This window comes from Camelus dromedarius, chromosome 2 (genome assembly GCF_036321535.1).
Source record: "Camelus dromedarius isolate mCamDro1 chromosome 2, mCamDro1.pat, whole genome shotgun sequence".
NCBI lineage: Eukaryota > Metazoa > Chordata > Mammalia > Artiodactyla > Camelidae > Camelus > Camelus dromedarius.
The window spans coordinates 47318342-47342046 of NC_087437.1; the positions used below are offsets into that span (position 1 = coordinate 47318342).

Sequence of the window (23705 nt, forward strand, 5' to 3'; positions counted from 1 at the left end):
ATGATCTTTCATCACCAACATGTCACATCTGTCAGCATCAAGGAAAACAGTCTGAAGAGGAACAGAGAAATAGGAAATAGAATTTTAGTATCCAAACCCAAATCAGAATTTTGAAAAAATATAGAACACTAGGCTGTGCCAAAATTATATTTATAGAGGAGATGTGTTGGAGGAAATATGATAATAACATCAATTAGAAAACCATGTTTCCCTAAGGCAGTGGGTCTCAATCCTAACAGTGCATTAGAAACAACTGAAAGGCTTTTTAAAAAACTGAATGCACAATTCTGAGGGAGGGACCCAGGTTTCAGTGTTTTTTAAAAGATTCCCAGTTGATTTTAATATGCAACCAGGGTTGAGAACAACTTCCCCACAGCAAAAGAAACTTAGTCTTATTTAAATGATCAGTCCTCTGAGAGTTATTGTTTGCTGTTGACACAGAGTCCCCCAAACTTTAAGTAATGAATCTTTAACTTCAGTATGTACCTCTTCTAGGTCTTTTCGCCATTCCTCCAAGACTTCCACCATAAGGAAAGGAGCCTCTGGACCAACATCCTCTAAGATGTTCATATGGACCAGTGGTCGGACCTCTTCAACTTACAGACACGATGAGAAAAGGTAAATCACTGGAACTCTGGGGGCTTTTCAGAATCATTTGACCCAACTACCCAGAGAGGATGCCAGTGGGAAATCATTGGGCAATTGAGCTTTGTATTTTGCAAGTGTTAATGTGGATGTGTTCTACATTGAGGGAACAGGGTTTCAGACACTTTGGCCTTCATCCTCCTTGCACTCTCCATGCTCACTCCTACAACAGCAAAGGCTGTTCTCTGTTAGAAATGCCCTTTACACGTGCACATATACATACTCGTCACTTAGCTAGCTCCACCTCTGCCTTTAGATAGGCATTCAGTCAGACTTTTCACCATCCTCTTGACCAGCACAGACTGTGTGTTGTACTCTCCCTTGAATTTTCCCCATCTACCACTGTACCTAGCACATAGTAATTACTCAATAAATACTGAACTGGAGTGATGAAAACTGCAGTTCAAGGCACTAGACATATGGTAGAGAAGGAAAACAAAAACTAAGAGAGAATGAAAAAAAGAATAGACAAGTTCATGGAACTCTCAAACTTCTTGGAAGAAGAGCCTGAGTCAGGGAGAAATGGGGGAATAAGAAAAAAGATTAAAAGGCAAAGGCAGTGTTAATAAAAGACAAAATGACAATTATGCAGCTCAAAATAGCCTTTCAACTTGGGAGTAAATGCATTCATAAAATTATCTAGCCATTTTTAAATATTTGGTTTCTTTTTTTTTTTTTTTCTGAGTTTCTCTCTTTCTTATTGAGCTGGTACTATTGCTTGGGTTTGCTGAAGCTAAATTTTAAACAGAACTTCCTATACCAACATATTGCAACTTAAGCAAGGCTTACCTGCATGCAGAATCTGACAGAAACCAGAATTGATAAATGGTGTTGGGCATAAGAAGAAGGATCTGAGGGAGGTTTACTTGAGTATGAGTTTTGAGAGCTGGTATTCCTATTTTTCCTTTTAAAAATCTGTATTTACCTACAGGTAAAATTCTTTAAAAATTCTGAAAGCAATATTGTTTTTCACAATAATTATATACTACAGCAAAAATTCAGAAGCAACTTCAATATACACAATAGAAAATCTGTTAAATAAATCATGGACTATAATATATTACTTAACACTTAAAAATGTTTTGACATAATATTAACTGAAAAATCAAGTTGAAAAATTACATACAAACTATAATTTCAGCCACAAGAAAAAAAATACATAGGAAAAAGCCTGGCAGGAAAAGTATGTTTTTCACTCCTCCATTTTCTAAATACTTTGTAATATGTTATATTATCTTAATTATGGAAAAAATAATATAATGTTTAAATTACAGCTCAGAAGGCAACTAGTGTTTGAACAAAGTCTTGTTGCTCATCATGACACAAGCAGATCAACTGAAAATTTTCTCTTTGTTTATCTCTAGGTTTTCACATGCTTTTTCTCAATGCTTAATCAAGTTATTTTCATTTGCTTTCAAGCAACTAAGTTGAATCATCTTTCAGCAAGATCTTTACCATAAAACTGTGTCATTTTAAAATTTCATATTTTGTGGAATTTTGTGAAAAAAAGTTTACTACCAGTGATGGTGCAGAACGGCAGAGATTTTGTTGCCCTACAAGAATACTATAACTGTCAATGGCCAGTCCTCCTTAGATTCTGAAGGTTTCATCAGAGCAGGTGAAGCATGATGTATTTGTTTCACCTTCTATTTATTCTCACTGAGTAATTAAATGCATTCTGCTATATATACATATATATTTTACAAACAAAAGAATTAACAGTTAAGAAGCAATTACTGTGCGCTACATGTTTTCCTAAACTGCCCTCTTCTAATTTACAAGATAGAGATTAGTATGCCATTTTACAGATGGGGAAGCTGAGGCTTAGAGAGTTTAAATAACTTCCAAGGGTCCAACAACTAGCCAGTGATGGAATCAAGATTTAAACCCAAGGCTGTACTCTCTCCCCTGCACCCCATGGCTTACATAGGCCCTTGTCAAACATGAGATATTTGGAGCAGCAGTAAACAGCCAAGCCCACAAGGGGAAAACTGTGTTAAAGTGGAGCTGAAAATTGTATATCAAAGGAGATAATAAATATGTGAATTTGATATATTGGCAATATTTGTGGAGTTAAAAGAAGTAATTAGCTTCATATTCAGCACCAATAAGATTCCATAAAACTCTTAAATTACTACTTTTATGTTTTTATATTCAAAGCATGATTTCAGCAACTATGGGATTTTAAATAATTAAAATATTGACTACAAACAAATCAGTTTCAGCAAGCTTTATTTATGGGATGGGGATGCCAAGGCTTATGAAACTAATCTGCATGACTTTGGCCTACAGTGTCAAAGACACATGGAAAAACAGCCAACAAATAAAGCAACAGAATCTACCACTAAGTCAGTATGCTTAGTTTGTTGTTGGTTCATTTGTCCATACCTCTTTCTTGACCACAATTTCATCTTCACTGCCTAATTCTCAGTCTTGTAGAACAAGACTCAGGTTTTAAAATTGACTTCTCTGCTTAAGATACTCTTGGTGGCAATAATCATGGTGATAAGGAAGATGATGGTGGCTGATAATAAATCTAGATAATTAAGGTCCTCAAGTTAATTATTCAGAAATAAATTAACTAGATTTCTGGAAGCACTGCCCAGAATGGCTCGTAATTGTTCTACCCTAAGTTTCTTATTCTGCAAACCTGGCCTCTGTATGTCCAGCTTCTTCAGCTGTGTTCCCCCAGAAATCCCAGAGGCCAGGCAGTCAAAAATCCTCAGCTCCATTCCATACTGCCTATTGTGAGACCAGAGCCAAACTTGTCAGGATATTGGCTTCCCTGGGATTCCTTAAGAGATGGAACATCAGAAAACCAGCTTACAGACAGGTAGAGAAATAAGTGGAAGCAAAAGTCCACTGAAAATTCTGAAACCTAATTTTTATAGCTCAAGGGAAGTTGAAGTCAATTTTGTATTTTTTCCATGATTTTAATTCAAAGACAGTCCTTTTTCTATATATGCAAAACACTGGTTTCTATCCTTAGCCTCCATTCCACAACCCCAGCAAGATGAAGAAATACTTTTTCTTCTCTGAACAAACCTCCTTGTTAGGTGAGCCGATGTTAATTTTTAAATTGCAGGAGGCAAATAAAACAACAGCAGCAATAACTAATTTAAAAATTAAAGAAGAGAGAGGTTATTGGCCAAAGATATTATGGCTGAGTGTTTATCAAATATTCTTTGGATTGCTTTTATTAAATACTGAATTGATACAAAGGAAAATTTATCACATGTTAACATACAGAGAATGATGGCATAATAAACATATGAGTACCCTTCATTAAGTTTAAAGAATAAACCAATCAGAATTTCTGAAGCCCTTGAGATGCTTCCCTAATAGCATCCTCCTCCCCATCCCAGCCCCCGTCCAGAGATAACTACCCTCCCGAATTTTGTTTATTATTCCCTTGCTTTTCTTCATGAGTTTGTCACATTTTTATGCTTAAACAATATATTATTTACTTCTGAATGTTTGGAGATTTTATATAAATGGAATCATACCATATGAATTGCTCTGCAACTTACTTTTTCTGCCAAACATTATGGTCCCATGATTTATCAGTGCTGATATAAGTAGCTGTAACTCATTTTCACTGCTGTGTAGTGCACCATTATATAACTATACCACCAGTTATTCTACCAGTCTATTGCTAATAGACATTGGTGTTATTTCCAGTTCTTTTTGTACTAACAATGCTGCTATAATACTTCCCGTGGATGTCTCTTTGTACACATGTACAAACATTCCTCAGGATACATACCTAACTTGGGAATGGTTGGTTCAAAAGTACACACAGCTTCCACTTCCCCAGGCGATGCCATCACTTTCCAAAGCAGCTGCAGATGTGACTTCATTGCTCTGGCTTTTTTGAGTTTTAAATTTCAACAATCCAGAGGGTTTGTGCTTTCAATTTCCATTTTTCAAATTAGTAGTTAAGACTGAACCTAGTCCTTTTCTGTGACATGCCTGTTCAAATAGGTGGCCCATTTTTCTACTGGAGTTTTGTTCTTTTTCTTATTGACTTGTACGAATTCTTTACAAAAGTCTGGGCTTTTTTTACTTAAAATTTTTTAATGGAGGATAGAATAGTAACCATTGAGAATGGTTGAAAACAAAATGAGAGAACTGGAAGATAAAGTGAAAGAAATAGCTTAAAACCCAGAGGAAAAGTATAAAGAGATGGTAATTGTGAAAGGAAGGATTGGAAAGTTACATGTGAATGTTTAGAGCCCAGGAGAGGGAAAGAGATGGAGGAAAGATATAACAGAGATTTCCTTTTCTGACAGTACAGTAGACTAAATACTCAGACCAGCCCTCCTGCAGCAACAATTTAAAATGCTGTATAAACTATTCAAAACGTGTATAAAAGTTTCTATTAACCCTTTGTTTATCGTGTGCAAATAGCTTCTCCTAGTTTACCTGTGTTTTCACTTTCTTTATGATGTCTTTTCATGAACATATGTTTTTAATTTTAACGTGTTCTCAGCAATTATTTGTAACATTTTGAAATACCCTCCTACTCCTTTACAGTTTTCTTAATATTTTGTAGGTTTGCCTTTCATAATTAAGTCCTTAATCATCTGAAGTTGACTTCTGTGTGTGGTGTGAAGTAGGTACCCAGTTTTTTCTGTATGGATAACCAATTGCCCAGCACCTTTTGTTGGATGGTTTATCCTTTTCCCAATGATCTAAAAGTATACATCTACCATATTTAGGTTTCCACATATGCATGGATATGGATCTCTAGCCTGTCCCACTGATCAATTTTGTCTACCTCAGAAAAACACCACACTTGAGCTTACAAACTTTAGCATTAGAATACATCTTGATATCTGGTAGAAAAGTTGCTCACCTTGTTCTTTTGTAGTAAGGAGTGTATTTGCTATCCTGAGATGTTTGCACTCCCATATAAACTTTAGAATCAGCTTATCCAATCGGCTACCATACTTACCAGAAAAACCCTGGTGATTTTTATTGGAATTTTATGAAAGCTATTAATTAATTTGCAGTAAATAGGCATCTTTGTCACCAAGTCTTTCTCTGAATGAATATGATTCTCTGAATGATTTGTATAATATAGGTAGAACTCACCTATAAATGATTAAGTGGTATTTCCATTATAAGGATATTTTAAATCTGTGATTCAATTTTTTAATGATTTAGAACTATTTAGATTTTCTAGTTATTTCTGAAGCAGCTTCAATAAGCAATATATTTGTAAGAATTTGCTATATATTTAATTTAAATTATATATCAAAGCTTTCAAATGTCTTGCTATAAGATTGTTTTTAATATCTTCTATTATCTTCTAATCCATTCTGTATCTGTACTTATGGTTTTCAAATTCCTGATATTTATTTGAGCCTTCTCTAATTTTTCTTATTCTCATCAGAGGTTTGTCTGTTCCATTAGTCTTTTCAAAAAATTAACTTTTGATTTCAATAATTCTTTAATATAGTACTTCTTTTATTTCATTTATTTCTGCTCATGTTTATTATTTCCTCCCTTATACTTTATTTTAATATGTTCTATTAATCTATTTATAACTTCCTAAGTTGGGTGCCTAGCACATTAATTTTCAGACTTTATTGTTATCTAATATAAACATTTAAGACTATGTCATTCTATCTATGTATTGCTTTAGCTACATTCCACTAATTGGTCTATAGTGTTTTTAATTATTCACTTCTAAATGTATCCTAATTTCTATCATGTTTTATTCTCTGACCCATGAGTTCTTTGGAACTATATTGTCATTTCCATGTATAGAGTCATCCTAGTTATTTTTTTGTTAATTATTTCTACTATTGTTGCACTAGAATCAAATAATGAGATGAGTATAAAGGCAGTACTTCTCAAAGGCTCTTTAGGTCATAAGAACAACGTAACTTATCTGAATGGTAAGTTTACATAATTTCCTGTTTCCTTCCCTATTTTTCACTAAAAACTTTTATCAAATTTAATGTGCTAATAATCAAGTAAAAAGAAATGAGACTTAGAAATTAAGATATCATTGGGAAATTGATCTGATAAGTTAAATGCAGGAATAAAAAGAAATAAATCCAACTTTTGTTTCCATAATTTTGCTCTCATCCTTATTCTCTTCTCCATAAAATATTATAAGACATCCTGTGAATTAATAAATTGACAATAATAACATTAGGTTCACAGACCAAACCCCTCTTGTTAATGACTATATTATGTGTGACTGTCATTTGTTCCCAAAAGCACATTTCTCCCAAAGAAATGTATGCCTTAAAAGATCAAAAACAGAATAATAATTAAACTGATCAAATTGCACCATATAAATATATACTCACTAGCTCAAAGAAAAACCATGAAATCTGGAACTAACAGAGGATGAGGAAACCCATACAAAGAAGCACATCTCAAAAAACATAGAAAACTGATGGCCAGAAGGCAGAAAATGTCTGTTTTAATCAACATCACTCCCAGCTCTGCCACATGAGGTTACAGGTTGTGTTCCTGGGGCAGGGATACATAGCAACTCTGCCTGTTTAAGCTCAGCTGGCATTCAGCAATCCATTGACCCAAAGATTCACCTCATAGGATCTAACAGAAGGCACTTTTCCTTGAAGTCTGGAAACTACAGCTCTCAGTGCTTGAAAACCTTGAAATTTTTCTAGAAAGAATAGTAACTGTGTTAGTGGTAGCATCCAGTGGCCACTGATAGTAAGAGAGAAGCCAAGAGTCTGTTCTAGCCATGGTTCTCTGATTTATTTGGTTTTGCTTGGCCATTGAGCCTCCTTGTGCTGGCTGTCTCACAACTAAACATACTGAAGCCATTTTTAGCCCAAAAAGGAGCATACTCCTAATAAATGCAAGGGACTGAGCCTACAAAGATGAATGTGGTCTGGCTCCAATTCTTGAGCAGCTCAATATTCACTAGGCCAGAGAGGCATAAATACAAATATCCCGTCTGTTAAGTATTATGGTCAGATTTCTGAAAGGCTTTCCCCAAGATGTGTCAGATATACATAATTCTTTATTCGTACCTTCCCTCCTTTTTCCTACACCTGCCAGTGCCCTTCACCTCTCTACAGCTTCAGGACCCACTGCAGACCTGTCTTCCTGCCCTCTCTGAGTTCAAATACCTTTGCTGACTTTTGTTTCTCCGACTACCTAAAGAGTCTCATTAAAACCCAGTGTTCATGGTTACTTCTGTACACAAATGATGGCCAGATTTAAATTTTCATCTCCTCTACCACTGCTTTTTTTTCAACCCCTCTTTATCTAATACCTGAAATGCTGAGAGGGTTTCAGAAACAGTCTCTTAGCCTCCGGATGTTAAACCACTCCACACAATCAATTGCACTAAAGTGAGTGAGCTTTTCAAAGTACAAATCTAATCACAGCACTTTCTTGCTTCAATTCTTTTAGTGGCTCCTCTAATTTCAGAAGACACAAAATCCTTTATCTCTGGCCACTACCTATCTAACCAGCCTACCTACCATCCCCCACCACTGGATCCTAGATTCCAACCACACTCAGCTACCCTATTCTCTCACATTCTGCCTGGATACTATTCCCCTCACAATTGTTTGCTCATTGGAAATTCAATCCAGTCTATTATAGGATCCTTAACCATCACCACTTAAACCAAATTATGGCCATCTTGGTTTAATTAAGCATGAATTAAAACTACATTCATGCTCATAAATCACAGTCCTGAGTCAATTTATCTATCACCCATCTACTGAATGCACATTTCAAGGAATAACCAATACAGCGATAGACAATTTGCCTAAAGCCAATTTGCCAAATACTGATCCATTTGTCAGTTGATCTTTATGGTGAATTTATCAAATTTAGTTATGTACCAAAAACTTTGTTTAATCATTGTAACCTTACATAGTTTTGTGAATTAGCTGGGACCAAAAAGGCTGCAGCGGGGCCAAATTTAGGGCCTTCAGACCCTTTTCCTCTGTCTTTTGGTCTCTGCAGCCATTATCCCTCCATCTCTCTGCTCCTCTGCCTCTCCCTCCTTGTGTCCCAGATGCCCCACCCCATGCCCTACTGCTCTCTCTGCTCCTTGGTTCCTCTCTGCTCCTGGTTTCCTCTCTGCCCCTGGGTTCCCCCTCTCTAGGATCAGCACACCAGACTGCATCATGCTGATTCTGATCTTCAACTTTCCCCTGGCAGAGGGTCTCACCATTCTTAATCAGATCCCTTCTGTTCCAATAACAGGACAAGAGCAGAGACATATTAAACATTTTGTTATAAGGACAAAATAAAGCTGTTCAAACAGAACTTCACAGAAACTTCAAAAAGCTGTTAAAAATTCCCATCCAAAATCGATTACCACAACCTTATGAATGGTTAAGAGAAACAAATCTTGGTTAATTGATAAAGCTGCCAAATCTATCAAAGTAGTCACAATGTGAAATTTGCCACAAGAATCTCAGTGATGCTAAAATGTTAGCAAAACAGCAAATGACTCTAAAATAGACTTGGAAAAAAATCACCATAAACTGAAAGGCTCCCACATGAAATGCTAAATTTTTGTTATATCTATTAGAAGAATGTATTCATAAACATATTCAAGAAAGATATATCTATGAATGTATTCATAAGAAGGATATACTTTATAATTATATTTTTAAAATATCATCTTAAACTATTCAAAGGAAAATGTATCCAAATTAATTTACTATACTTACAACAATGCTCCCTAAAATAAGTCTTTGTTAAATCTGTGATAAAGTGGGCATATTACTCCTTTAGCCAAGTGATCCTTCAATAGATTGGCAAATTGGCTAATCTTGGTGCATTAGTTCAGTAACTGATTCTTTGGCAGATCAGCCCCCAGCACATTGACTTGCTTCCTTTTTGTGCTCCTCTCCAAAAGTCTCATTACAGTGCGTTGTAATGATAGGTATCTCACCCAGCTCCCTCAGGACAGCTCTAATTCATACTTGGTATTCCCCAGAATTTGGCACAGTATGTTTCATCTTATGAAGACTTAAAGATGTTGACAAATGAATAAACGAATTAATAAATGACTTTTACCCTGCCTTAACATGAATACATTTCTTCCTGTCAGCTAAATATCAAGAGAATCTGAATTTAAATGGATGAAGGCCAAGGGGGAAATTTTTTCTTTCACATTTTACTCTTTATACCCATGTTTGTATATGCATAACCTCATACATAATTTGCTTATGAGCCACAGGACTAATGTCAAACTTTAAGAAACTATCCAAATATGGAGCTTGAAATAAAACTGCAGTGTGTTGATTTTTGCCTGGGGTAAAAATCAAGTTTTATTGGATAATTAGTTTTTTATGCAAAATATTTTGTTATACTTGGTTTTGCCTTGTAGTTTTATTAGTAACTCACATTCTCCAAAGGAATTTGGGCAGAATGCTCCCTGCATATGTAGAAAAGATTGTCAACAAGTATAAATGTTGATTTGTATCCACCGTATTGATTCATGGTTCACCAACAGAGCTTAAACATACAGCCTTGCCAGGACATGCCAAGGCTAGATCTGCTTCAGACTTATAAATCCAAATTCCTGCTCTATACCTACTGTTGAAAATCTCCTGTATTCAAAACTGAATTTGTAGTCATGCCCCAGACTCATAATTCCTCCTGAGAGCTCTACTTCAGTGAAATATACTAGCCTTCATTCCCTTATTTCTAATCCCCCAACACCCCTTTTTAAATAGATTCACAGAGAATAGACACAAAGAGCCAAAGGAAGATGAACAATCCATTCTGTTAGTAGTGGTACAGTAACCTTCAAAGTACACGGCTTCCTAGTATGAAGGGTGATGTTTAGGCCTGAGGCCCAAAATACAGCATGGTGATCCTTCCCCCTATCTTTGAAGGGAACTGAGCATGGGAGGGACACCTCGCTAACCCACTTAGTCTTAAACTGTGGACACTCCCATCCCTAACTGGGGCTTATTACCTGGAGATGGGAAAGCCAAAGCACACCAGGCCTGAACAAAAGCAAGTCCAAAAGGATGGGGAAAACAATGTGCCTCCCATGAACAGTGTACCTTCAAACTCACCCAAAATGTAGACAGGGCCTCTGACTGTCAGACTTTGGTCTATTTCACCAGTCAGATTAGTCAGTCCTCACCTGAGCTCAGGACACTATGTTTTGGGGGAATGAAACTATAAATACACAATCCGCCTCTCCATTCTTAGCCAGGGCAGCAAAAATCCCCTCTTAGGAACCTGAAGGGCAGGGAAATAAGGATCCCTGTTTTAAAACCCTCTACCATTTCCCTAGTTGTCCAAGTCAAATTCTTGGGCATAAATCTAAACTACATCTTTTTTTTTTTTAATATTTTTTATTGAGTTATAGTCATTTTACAATGTTGTGTTAAATTCCAGTGTAGAGCAGTTTTTCAGTTATACATGAACATACATATATTCACTGTCACATTTTTTTTTTTGCTGTGAGCTACCAAATGATCTTGTATATAATTCCCTGTGTTATACAGTATAATCTTGTTTATCCATTCTGCATATACCTGTCAGTATCTACAAATTTTGAAATCCCAGTCTGTCCCTTCCCACCCCTCGCCCCCTTGGCAACCACAAGTTTGTATTCTATGTCTATGAGTGTCTGTTTCTGTTTTGTATTTATGTTCTTTTTTTTTTTTTTTTTTTTTAGATTCCACATATAAGTGATCTCACATGGTATTTTTCTTTCTCTTTCTGGCTTACTTCACTTAGAATGACATTCTCCAGGTCCATCCATGTTTCTGTAAATGGCATTATGTCATCATTTTTATGGCTGAATAGTATTCCATTGTATAAATATACCACTTCTTCTTTATCCAGTCATCTGTTGATGGACATTTAGGCAGTTTCTGTGTCTTGGCTATTGTAAATAGTGCTGCTATGAATACTGGGGTGCAGGTGTCTTTTTGAAGTAGGGTTCCTTCTGGATATATGCCCAGGAGCAGGATTCCTGGGTCATATGGTAAGTCTATTCCTAGTTTTTTGAGGAATCTCCATACTGTTTTCCACAGTGGCTGCACCAAACTGCATTCCCACCAGCAGTGTAGGACGGTTCCCTTTTCTCCACAGCCTCTTCAGCATTTGTCATTTGTGGACTTTTGAATGATGGCCATTCTGGCTGGTGTGAGGTGATACCTCATTGTAGTTTTGATTTGCATTTCTCTGATAATTAGTGATATTGAGCATTCTTTCATGTGCCTATTGATCATTTGTATTTCTTCCTTGGAGAATTGCTTGTTTAGGTCTTCTGCCCATTTTTGGAATTCAGCAAGGTAGCAGGTTAAAGATTAATGATCAAAAATCAGTTGCATTTCTTTACACTAATGATGAATCAACAGAAAAAGAAAGTAAAGAAACAATCCCCTTTAAAATAACACCCAAAGTAATAAAATATCTAGGAATAAATCTAACCAAGGAGGTGAAAGACTTATACACAAAAAACTATAAACCATTGATGAAGGAAATTCAAGAAGACTTAAAAAAATGGAAAGATATCCCATGCTCCTGGATTGGAAGAATCAATATTGTTAAAATGGTCACACTGCCCAAGGCAATCTACAGATTTAATGCAATCCCTATCAAATTACCCAGGACATATTTCACAGAACTAGAACAAATCATAATAAACTTTATATGGAACCACAAAAGACCTAGGACCTAAAATTGCCAAGCATTACTGAAGAAAAAGAAAGAGGCTGGAGGAATAACTCTTCCAGACTTCAGACAATACTATAGGGCTACACTAATCAAGACAGCATGGTATTGGTACAAAAACAGACATACGGACCAATGGAACAGAACAGAGAGCCCAGAAGTGAACCCACAAACTTTTAGTCAACCAATCTTCAACAAAGGAGGCAAGAATATACAATGGAATAAAGACAGTCTCTTCAGCAAATGGTGTTGGGAAAACTGGACAGCAACAATGTAAATTAATGAAGCTAGAACACTCTCTTACACCATAAACAAAAATAAACTCAAAATGGATCAAAGACTTAAATATAAAGACAAGATACAATAAACCTCCTAGAAGAAAACACAGGCAAAACATTATCTCGTATATATTTCAAAAATGTTCTCCTAGGGCAGTCTACCCAAGCAATAGAAATAAAAACAAGAATAAACAAATGGAACCTAATTAAACTTACAAGCTTCTGCACAGCAAAGGAAACCGTAAGTAAAACAAAACGGCAATCTACAGAATGGGAGAAAATTTTTGCAAACGATGAAACCAACAAAGGCTTGATATCCAGAATATATAAGCAGCTCATACAACATAATAAGAAAGAAACAAACAACCCAATCCAAAAATGGGCAGAAGACCTAAACTACATCCTTTTTCTCACATCCTCACCATCTACTATATTCTCTCAATCAGCAAATCCAGAAGTTGTATCCACTAGATATTTCTACATACATCTTTTTCTTTCCATCTATTCTACCTCAGTCTGATCCAGCCCTCATCATCCTTTGCCAACACTACACTAATAATCCCATAATTCTTCCTAATTTAAATCTGGTTCCATCTGTAATCTGATCTCCACCCTGCAGGCAGAGTGATCAATCTGAAACTCAGTTCTGACCATGTCACTCTCTGCCAGCTTCCCATTAACTATAGGATAAAGATCTTTAAATTACTTACAAAACCCTTTATGACCTACTACCTTCCCAAACTCATCTGCCCCACTTCCTCTGTCCCACACTCATCCCAGGAATAGTGAAATTTGTGTAGTTTCTGTTAGTCACCACACAGTTGCAAATCTCCACCCTTTTGTTTATGTGATTCCTTCTGTCCGAAATACCCTTGATTCCCTGTCTCGTTTGTTTAGATCTGATTCATCCTGAAGATTCTGTTTAAGGCATTTCTCCTCCAGGAAGCCTTTTGTAACCTTTTTGCTCCCTGTCCTGCTCCCTCAAGCTGGGAAAACTACTCCTTTACTTTACTGATTCTATAAATGGCTCCTTCATTGAATTTACTACCCTATGTTGATACATTTTTATGTCAGTCTTCCTTTTGGCTAGGGACCATAGCCTCAGTAAGTAGAGGTTACCAGCACTCAAGGTAAGTTTGTGGACTTTTACTGAACTTTTTGTTCCTCCAAATCATTCATTCATTCTTTATCTATTAATCCAATTATCATCTATTGATGAATTACATGAGTATGTCCCACCTCACTCACTCACTTTCATTTTGCTGAGTAATATCCTGATTTCCCAGATGTGTTTTAGCCTGTGTGGAAACCAATCATGTTTCCTCTTCTCTACACATTCCAGAGCACATGAAGAACATTTGTTAACCATTTCCAAATTGTGATTTGTTTTTAAATTACTCACTTGAATCATTTTTATATGCTGCTTGTTCTAGTGACATAACTGACTGATTACACTGTGTCTCTTTTATGGGTATAGACTGACATAAGTAATGTGGTGTGACAGCCTACTACTCTGGAATTGAGACTATTGCTCCCTCCTTGCTGGCTTCCACCTGCAGGAAATGCAAATCTCAATGTTAGCCACCGGAATTAAATACATTTTGATAAATAATAACAGCAAAGTAGCATCAGATTACTATTTTACAGCAAGTCTTTGAAACCACTCAGACTCAGCCTGTCTCTTCTTGCTTCAAAAACCTGGCTTTAGCTGTGAATGGGCACTGATTTATTTTTTTTCATTCAGGTTCATAAAGGATCAAGTTTAAGAGCTTTGATATATCCTACATTTCCAAAGAAAATCTCAGAAAAGAATAGGAACTTAGACATGGGTGGTGGCCAGCCCACAGAAGTCAAAAGCAGGGCAGGCCAGCTGGTCCAGGGGCATTGGGCTTGGGAGCTGGAGAGTAATGAAAAAGATGGACTCTTAGAGATTCTGGCCATGAGAGGGAGTGGCCAAGAGTGAGTGAGGGTGGGAGGCAGCCAGGAAAGACATGGCCATGAAAAGATGAGGAACAAAGCCTCTATTTAGCTATGATTCTTACACTACAGAGGCCCCTCAAGTAAGATTTGTATTAACTATTTCATGAAGAGAACTAAATCATCATCATCATCATCATCATCATCTAATTGGTTAACTTTACACTCTAATAACTGGATTAATAAATACTCTACCTTAAAACCTTATAGAAATATATTAAGTCCATACACATTCTCACACCTCCAGAGGGAATCAAAATATCTAACAACCAGCCCATAATGAACCAGTCCTCCAGAATGTATATCCACCAAAAACCCCGTAAGGGCATCCTGGAGCATGAAACTGAATAGAAGCCCTGAATATACAGACAATTGTACAAGTAACAGGCATCACTTTCCTCCCCTGCAAAGTTCTACACTAGATTCTACTCTGGTTTCTTTTTCAAGCAACAAGAATGACTAGCGATGAAAATTTCAAAGGAAAAATCTGAAGTTTGCCTTTTGTTTAGTTGGCTTTCTGTCTGAAGCTTAAAATAAAAATGGCCTAAGAGTTTCTTTCTCCATTTTCAGCATTCTATTTATCCTCCTCTCCGTTCCCAGGCCCTAAAAGCCAACAGCTCCCCACTCCCACACCCTTGCAATCCAAAGCTCCCTTCTCAAAATAGAAACTGAAGGAGATCCCCACAGCTCCTTGGTTGTTGCCTGCCTTGCCAGGATCCCTGAGCATTGCCTTCCTTCCCATGCTTCTCATGTACCTCTCTAACCAGCCAGCACTCCTGCAATTCCTCACTTCTTTTCTACCTTCTCCTCCAGATCTTGTTTCAAATCCAACCCTCCACTCATAAGATTTCCATATTATTCACTTCCTTGCCATTCTGTCCTTTAGAAATTCTTTGAAGAATAGTAGCGATTTTTGGATGTTCTAATGTCCATGTCAGGAAGCTGTAGCTCCCCACACCATTTTTTAATGGGAACATTTATTAAATACATCATGTCAGTCATTCTCCTGGATAATCTACTTATGTCATCTCATTTAACCACAACAATGTAGTTACACATATTATTTCCATTTCACAAGGGAATGAGAAAGACTGAGGAATTTGTAGAGATCATACAGCTAGTACGCCATTAAATCAGGTTTTGACCTAGGAGACAGTTTAATGCCAATCTGTTTTTTCTTACCGTAGATTGCTGCTCAAAAAAACAAAAACAAAAACAAAAAAAACAACTAATAAAATTTCCAGATTTATGGAGTGTGGTCTTGATTTGACAGACATTTTTCTAAACTCACTGAAGTGTTAACCATACAAGAAAAGAAGGCTGGGTCACCACTGGACATCTCATTTCTCATAAATCTCAAGCCGACAGAGCCCTAAGCAACTGTAAGCTTGAGGAAAATGTTAACCAGGCTAACTTCTATTACTACTGAGGGGAAATAAGGTATTAAGCTGACAGATTCCTGAAATATGTTGCCATTTATTTGAATTAATGCTGTGTGTGTGTGTGTGTGTGTGTGTGTGTGTGTGTGTGTGTGTGTGTGTGTTGGGAGATAATGGTCACATGCTGGGATCCAATTGCACTCAGGTGGGTTTGGAGGGCCCCTCTCAGCCTCTCTGTACTAGGAAGGCCTGGGCAGATATTTACTCTCTAGGGGTATGATAATTAACTGTGGACATCACATAAGACTGTATTATTTTCAATCTCAGAAATATTTACCAAAAAATCAGGGACCACGACCTCCTGGACAAAAGGAAAACTGTCACAGCACTGAAAGCAGGAGAGGACCGGGCCATTCTCCTAGGACTGGCCATGATGGTGTGCTCCATCATGATGTACTTCCTGCTGGGAATCACACTCCTGCGCTCATACATGCAGAGGTAATGCCACTGGGTGGTTGGGACACTGTCTTTTGTCTCCCTTTTCCCTCCTCCCCAACAACTTACCTATCCTGAAGTCCTCTTCTTCTTCTTTTTTTTTTTAATAGACTTTATTCTTTTAGAACAGTTTCAGGTTCACAACAGAATTGGGCAGAAAATATAAAGTTCACACATAGCCCTCCCCATCCACACATTTTTCTCCCCTACCCTGAATATCCCTCATCAGTGTGGCATATTTGGTACAATCGATGAACCAACATGGATACGTTATTATCAACCAAAGTCCATAGTTTACATTAGGGTTCACTCTTGATGTTGAACATTCTATGGGCTTTGAGAACTGCATAATGACATGTAGGCACCACTATAGTATCATACAGAATAATTTCATTGCCCTAAAAGTCCCTTGTGCTCCATCTATTCATTCCTCCCTCCCTCCCTCTCCCCAAACCCCTGGAAACCATGACCTTTTTACTGTTTCTGTAGCTGTGCCTTTTCCAGAATGTCATTTGGTTGGAGTCGTACAGTTTGTAGCCTTTTCAGACTGGCTTCTTTCATTTAGTAATCCGTCTTTTAAGTTTCTTCAATGTCTTTCATGGCTTGATAGATCTTTTTTTTACTGCACATATGTTTTTAAATTTACATATATGTACTGTTCATTGTTTCTAAGAATGTTTAGAGCTTTAGCTTCTTAAACTTACATAGTTATCAAAGGAATAAAGCCAACCACACAATAAGGATTAACTCAAAAAGATACATACACCCTGCTATTAACAGCAACATTATTTATAATTGCCAAGATATGGAAACATCTTAAGTGCACATCAATAGTTGAATAGATAATGAAGATGCAGTATATTTATACACACACACACACACACTCATACACACATATAATGGAGTACAACTCACCTATAAAAAAGATGACTTTGCCATTTGCTGCCCTTCATTCACTTTTTTTTTCCACTTCAAAAACCAGAATTTTATAACTGGCATCAAAAACATCAAAATACAACAAAATATCTAGAAATAAACTTAACCAAGGAGGTTACCTATACTCTGAAAACTGAAATGACACAAAGAAATGGAAAGATTTCTTGTGCTCTTGGATTGGGAGAATCAACACTATCAAAATGGCCACGCTACCCAAAGCAATCCACAGATCCAATGCAACCCCTGTCAAAATACTCACGACATTCCTCACAGAACTAGAACAAACAATTCCAAAATTTATAAGCAACCACAGAAGGCCTCAGACAGCCAAAGCAATCTTTTGTAGGTCTCTTTTTTTCTCTTTCTTCTTTGTGTTCTCTTTTCTTATGGTTTGATGACTAGAGAAAGTCCTTTAACATTTGTTGTAAGGCTGGTTTGGTGGTGCTGAAATCTTTCAGCTTTTGTTTATCTGTGAAGCTTTTGATTTCTCCATCAAGTATGAATGAGAGCCTTGCTGGATAGAGTATTCTTGGTTAAGTTTCCCCCTTGAATCACTTTAAATATATCGCGCCACTCCCTTCTGGCCTGTAGAGTTTCTGTTGAAAAATCAGATGATAACCTTATGGGAGTTCCCTTGTATGTTATTCGTTGCTTTTCTCTTGCTAATTGTAATATTTTCTTCTTGTCCTTAATTGTTGTAAATTTGATGAGTATGTGCCTTGGTGTGTTCCTCTTTGGGTTGATTCTGTGTGGTACTCTCTGCACTTCCAGGACCTGGGTGACTGTTTCCTTTCCCAAGTTGGGGAATTTTTCTGTTATTATCTCTCCAAAATTTTTCTCAGGTCCTTTCTCTTTCTCTTCTCTTTCTGGGACCCCTTACATTGCGAATATTAGAGTGCTTCATGTTGTCCGAGAGTTCTCTTAAACTATCCTCATTCCTGTTTATTCTTTTTTCTTTTTTCTGTTCTGAAGTAGTGATTTCCACTAATCTGTCTTCTAGCTCACCGATCCGTTCTTCTGCCTCATTTAGTCTATTCTTGGTTCCTTCTTGTGTATTGTTCATTTCAGTGATTTTATTCTTCAACTCTGTTTGGGTATTCTTGATATTTTCCAGCTCTTTGCTAAAAACTTCACTTTGTGCATCTATACTCCTCTTGACTTCTCTGAACATCTTCACTATCATTACCTTAAACTCTTTCTCAGATAAATTAGCTATCACCTCATCACTTATTTCTTCTTCTGGGATTTTATCTTTTGCCTTGGCCTGGGAGGTATTCCTTTGCCACCTCATCTTTTTATGTGTTTGTGGATTCCTTCCACAGGCTTTGGGATTATTGTTTTCTTATTCCTAGTATCTGCCTCTGGTGGATGAGGCTGGACTAGAGGCTTATGCAGGTTTCCTGACAGGAGGAGCAGGTGCCTGCCCACTGCTGGGTGAAGCTTTGTCCTGGACCTCTGGTGGGCAGGGCTGTGTCTAGAGGCCTTTGTGGCTTAGGAAGTCTGATGATGGGTGTGGCTGTGTTCCCACCCTGTCTGTTGTTTGGCCTGAGGCTTCCCTACAGGCTGTTGGGTGGAGCTAGGTCTTGGTGCTAATGATCCAATCAAGATATCAGCCTCCAGGAAAGTCATGTAGATTAACACTCCTGGAATGTCTGCCACCAGCTTTATGCCCCCTGAGTGACCCACAGCCATCCCCTACATCCCCAGGAGACCCTCCAAATCCAGTAGGCAGGTCTGGCCCAGGTTCCTATGAAATCATTGCCTCTGCCCTTGGACCTGGTGCATGTGAGTTTCCATGTACGCCTCTCAGTTTCCCCCAGTCCCACGAGGCTCCCAGAGCCAAGCCCCACTGGCCTTCAAAACCAGGTGTCCTGGGGTCTCCTTCTCTTCCCAGTGCTGAGACCCGAGCTGGGCAGCCTGACATGGGGCTTAGAGCTCTCACTCCTGCGGGAGGGCCTCTGCGACTTAACAAATCTTCAGCTTGTGGGTTGCCCACCCGGGGGGTAGGGGGCCCAATTATATCACAAGCACGCTCCTCCTACCATCCTGCTGTGGTTCGCTCTTTATATTTTTGCTAGGTTCCAATCTTTTCTCGATGGTTGTTTGGCATTCAGTTGTGGTTACACTGTAGTCACAAGGAGAGGCAAGCTCGTGGTCCTACCACTCTGCCATCTTGACCAGCCTGAAGTCCTCTTCTTTACCTACTTTCTTGAAAAGAACTTTGAACAGTGCCTAGCACATAACATTTATCAATAATGTTATTTAATAACAATGATTTTTAAAAAACAGCTGTAGGTATAAACTACCTACTACGTGCCAGGGACTTGGCATTATGTTATTTGTTTAATTCTCATAACTATTCTATAAGGCAAGTAGGCATATACTCATGAAAATGGCAAAACTGAGGCTTAAAATAGATGTAATTTGCCCAAAGTCACACAGCTTTAGTATTGGCAGAGCCAAGATTCAGACTTACAACCTGCTAATTCCAGAATCTCTATTCTTGCCTCTTCACATCTCTGTCCATTCTCCACCCTCACTGCTTTTCCATCCCACCTCACTCTTCCATCACCCCACACATTAATGGTTCTCAACCGCACATTTTAACTTCCTGAGAGACTAAAAATACTGATACCCAGGTCCCATCACCATCATTCCAGAGGGTCAGATTTAATTGGTCTGGGGTGGGACCCAGTCACCAGTATCTTTTTAAGTTCCCCCAGGTGATTCTAATATGCTATCAAGGCTGAGAAACACTGCTATGCACCAACTTCTAAAAAAGAAAAAACAGATTTTAAACATTTCTTATTTGCACTAGGTTTACCAAAAATATAAAGAAGTAATTAAATACTGAGATGGCAAGTGTGTTCCCTCCTGCGTAAGCCACATGATAAATCTCCACAACCTCTCTAGCTAACTGTTGTCCATAAATTGGACACTGTGAGCACAGGAAAACCCAGCATTGCTATAACTAACGGGGTAAGTCTCACAGTGCTTCAGCTTAAAGTAACGAGGCTCTTTCAAATGAAAAATTGAGGTTTAAATCCAAAAGACAATCAAACCATTTTGTGGCACTCATTTCCCCACCTAAGTTAATACTTTCATTTTAGAAGCAACATCCAGCTGAAACACAGTAATTTACTAAAATTAAGGCAGCATCTTTCCCATTTGTGGCTGCTCTGCTCTGTTTCTCTGATGCCTTCAGCTGTGCTCCTTCTCAATGAAGGCGCTGATGCCTCAGGCCCCAAGAGTTCACTGATTTCAAAACTGCTTTCAGATACTCACATCTGCTGAGAACCATCTAAGATTTTTTTCCTCCTCGTGTAAGCAAAATCTGACCACCCACATTACAGGAAAATACAATTTGCCACCTTAGAGGCAGTCAGGGCTAGTATCCTGGCCCTGACATAAAACTGGACATGAAAAGGGGGCCCTGTCAACACATGTCCAGCAAAAAGAAGGGTTATTAATTTTCAAAGAAACATGCTGTTTTCTGACCACTATAGTAATCACCTTATATCTAGAAGCAAAACATTGATTCTGGGTGTGTTACTTCCTAATCACAAATATTACCCTTTATCATAAAATTATAAATATTTCAGAATGAAAAGCTAACCAATGGGCAGCTGGAAGGGTTTTTGTTTGTTTAATCTTTCTAATTGAGAGTCCCAGGGCACAGATAGGAGCCCCTTAATCTGCACAGAAGGGCCTCTTGTCCACTGTGTTTGTGGGCAGCAGCACAGCACCATGGAATGAGCCTGCGCATTAGAGACACTAGCTGAGTGTCCTTGCATGTTATTTGGTTTCTCTGACCATCAATTCACTCACTTTTAGAAGGAATTAATACCCAATCTACAGGGTTGTTGGGAAAACAAAAGAAGATAGTATATGTAAAGCACTCATTAGGGTTAAGGGGGATGCAACAAATGATTGCTCTTGGTATAACCAAAAGGTGGAGTTAACTTTTCTCCCTTAAAGAAATCTATCACTGTCCTTCCATCTGTCACATTGGACCTCAAGCTCCTCCACTCTTTCGCCCTCTCTCCTCCCCTTCTCCCTTATACCTCTCTGCCTACAAACTGGGCAGACATCATGAGGTGAGGACCAGGGCATGGCTGGAAGCTGCTTACAATGTAAAGATTCAGGGTTGGGTGCAGGTTGTGATTCAAAAAGATGCCTTATGCTTACCAGTGAATCTGATGAGGAAAAAATATATAACTTAAAGCAAGCATTGGAGAAGATGATACTAAATCCGAAGGAAGTCACTGGAAAAGTTCTCAGATGCCAGGCAAAGTTTATCTATGTTTATATCGTAGTTAGCCTAAGGCTGCTCTATTCAAAGGCATACATGTTAACAAGTAGGTTGTGTTACAGATTTGGAAGATTTTTCAGGTCAAGTTCCTGACAAATTATCCCCTCCCATTACACCTTCTTTGCCATTGGCATTTGGGCCTGTGCTTACTCTCCCCCTCTCTCTGTAGCGTGTGGACCGAAGAGGCTCAGTGCACCTTGCTGAATGCAACCATCACAGAAACATTTAACTGCTCCTTCAGCTGTGGTCCAGACTGCTGGAAACTCTCTCAGTACCCCTGCCTCCAGGTGTACGTTAACCTGACTTCTTCCGGCGAAAAGCTCCTTCTCTACCACACAGAAGAGACAATGAAAATCAATCAGAAGGTAGGAGCTTGGCACACACTGCATCTCATTCACCCCAAACAGCTCCACTCCAGCTCATCTCTTTCTCTCTGACGTTCCCTGAGCCACTATTTCAAAGGAAAATGCCATTAGGAAGCAAGCCCTGCCTCATCCAGTGTAGAACTCACTACAGTATTTGAATCTTGCTTAGGAAACATTTATTTTCTGTGCAACTGGTGGTCAAATCATTCCCCGATTTTGTGGCAGTGCAGATTTAGCCTTTACTTCCATTTAGAAGGATAGACATCATATCCTTATTGAGACACAAATAGATTGAGTCTTTTAAAGCAAATGTGCAGCTTAGACAGAGTTGGACAAGCCAAAAACCAGATGTTTGTTATATACCTGGGAGCCATAGGGTAAAACTCTATTTTGATTTTCCATGGCCATTGTCACTTAGTTTTGTGGTCTTGGAATGTAACTTAACCTCTCTGAGCCTCAGTATCCTTTTCTCTAAAAAGGCAATAACAATGACCATCTTGTAAGGTCATTCTGGGGATAAGGGCAGGGTACGTAAAGTGTTGAGCAGAGCACAGGCAAGATCTTCAACCCATGGTCACAATATATGTGCCTGTGTGTATATCTCCTTATATATTATGTTCATAGACGCTGAATTTTCCAGCACTGATATATTCAAGTCCACATGTTGGAGGCTCAACAAACACATATTATGTTAAAGCTGCACATAAAATTTGCATTTATAAGGCATGGGATGACCAGTAAAGTGTCAGCAGAATCAATCTGCCATTATCAATTTTAAGTTAAATATACTAAGTTTTGAATTTATGGTAACAATTTAGATGGCCAGAGTACTCATATATCAAGACAACAGGCCATTCTCCAATACAACAGTTGACTCTCATCATAAGGATCTTTCTCTTAAAAATTTTTTTTCATTACAATTATCAGCACTCAAATGACATAGACTATATGTACTGAAAAAAATGCAGTAGCTTTAAAGTGTGATACTAGAACATGGGATTTGTTTTGTGATATACTGACACAAACTAGGAAACCCACCTTGCATTTTGATTACAGTAAGTTAAAAGAATTCTTGTAAATATCTCTGAGGACACAAAAGTCTGCTCTGATTGCCTTTCCTTTGTGGTGCCCACAAACAATACCAGTCCTAACCCTGTTCTGCAAATATAGCTTAGCTCTCTCACAATCACAAAGTGTATATTTTTCACAATCCCTTAAGTCAGATTTTTAAATAAAAACTGACCTAATAGTCATGTAATGACTGAGTAAGTAATGCCTATAAAACTCTCAAGTCTCCAAGGAATTAAAAATTAGCCAAAGTTAAATAGGCATCAAAAAGTGGGACCAATATCCATTTCCCCGTTATGACATTTTATGACTGCAGCCCTGTGAACGCATTATTTAGGCTATACACAGGGAGTGAACCTTTCAGAGAAAGTCTCCGTTAAATATTTAGGACCAGTATCTTATCTGCTGTCAGCACAATACTAGGTCATTGTTTGGTTTATTTACCTTACTTTTAACTGTGAAACATGTAAGAAATGAAAAAGTACAGCTCAGACTCTTATTACAGAGATCCCCCACATAACTACCATGAGAGCAAAGAAATTAAACATTTCCTGCACTGCAGGAAATCAGAAACTTGAAGTTCTGATGA

At 38.0% G+C, this 23705-nt stretch overlaps 1 protein-coding gene across 5 annotated transcripts in view; it reads left to right on the forward strand.

Annotated features, from left to right (window-relative positions):
* Positions 1–23705, forward strand: part of KCNMB2 (potassium calcium-activated channel subfamily M regulatory beta subunit 2) — a 230469-nt gene that overhangs the window by 195519 nt on the left and 11245 nt on the right. For all 5 annotated transcript variants that reach the window (XM_064492901.1, XM_064492902.1, XM_064492906.1 and 2 more), the window contains 3 exons: positions 496–618; positions 16268–16438; positions 21853–22048. In XM_064492901.1, the coding sequence (XP_064348971.1) occupies positions 496–618; positions 16268–16438; positions 21853–22048 (490 nt within the window). The remainder of the gene's footprint in view (positions 1–495; positions 619–16267; positions 16439–21852; positions 22049–23705) is intronic.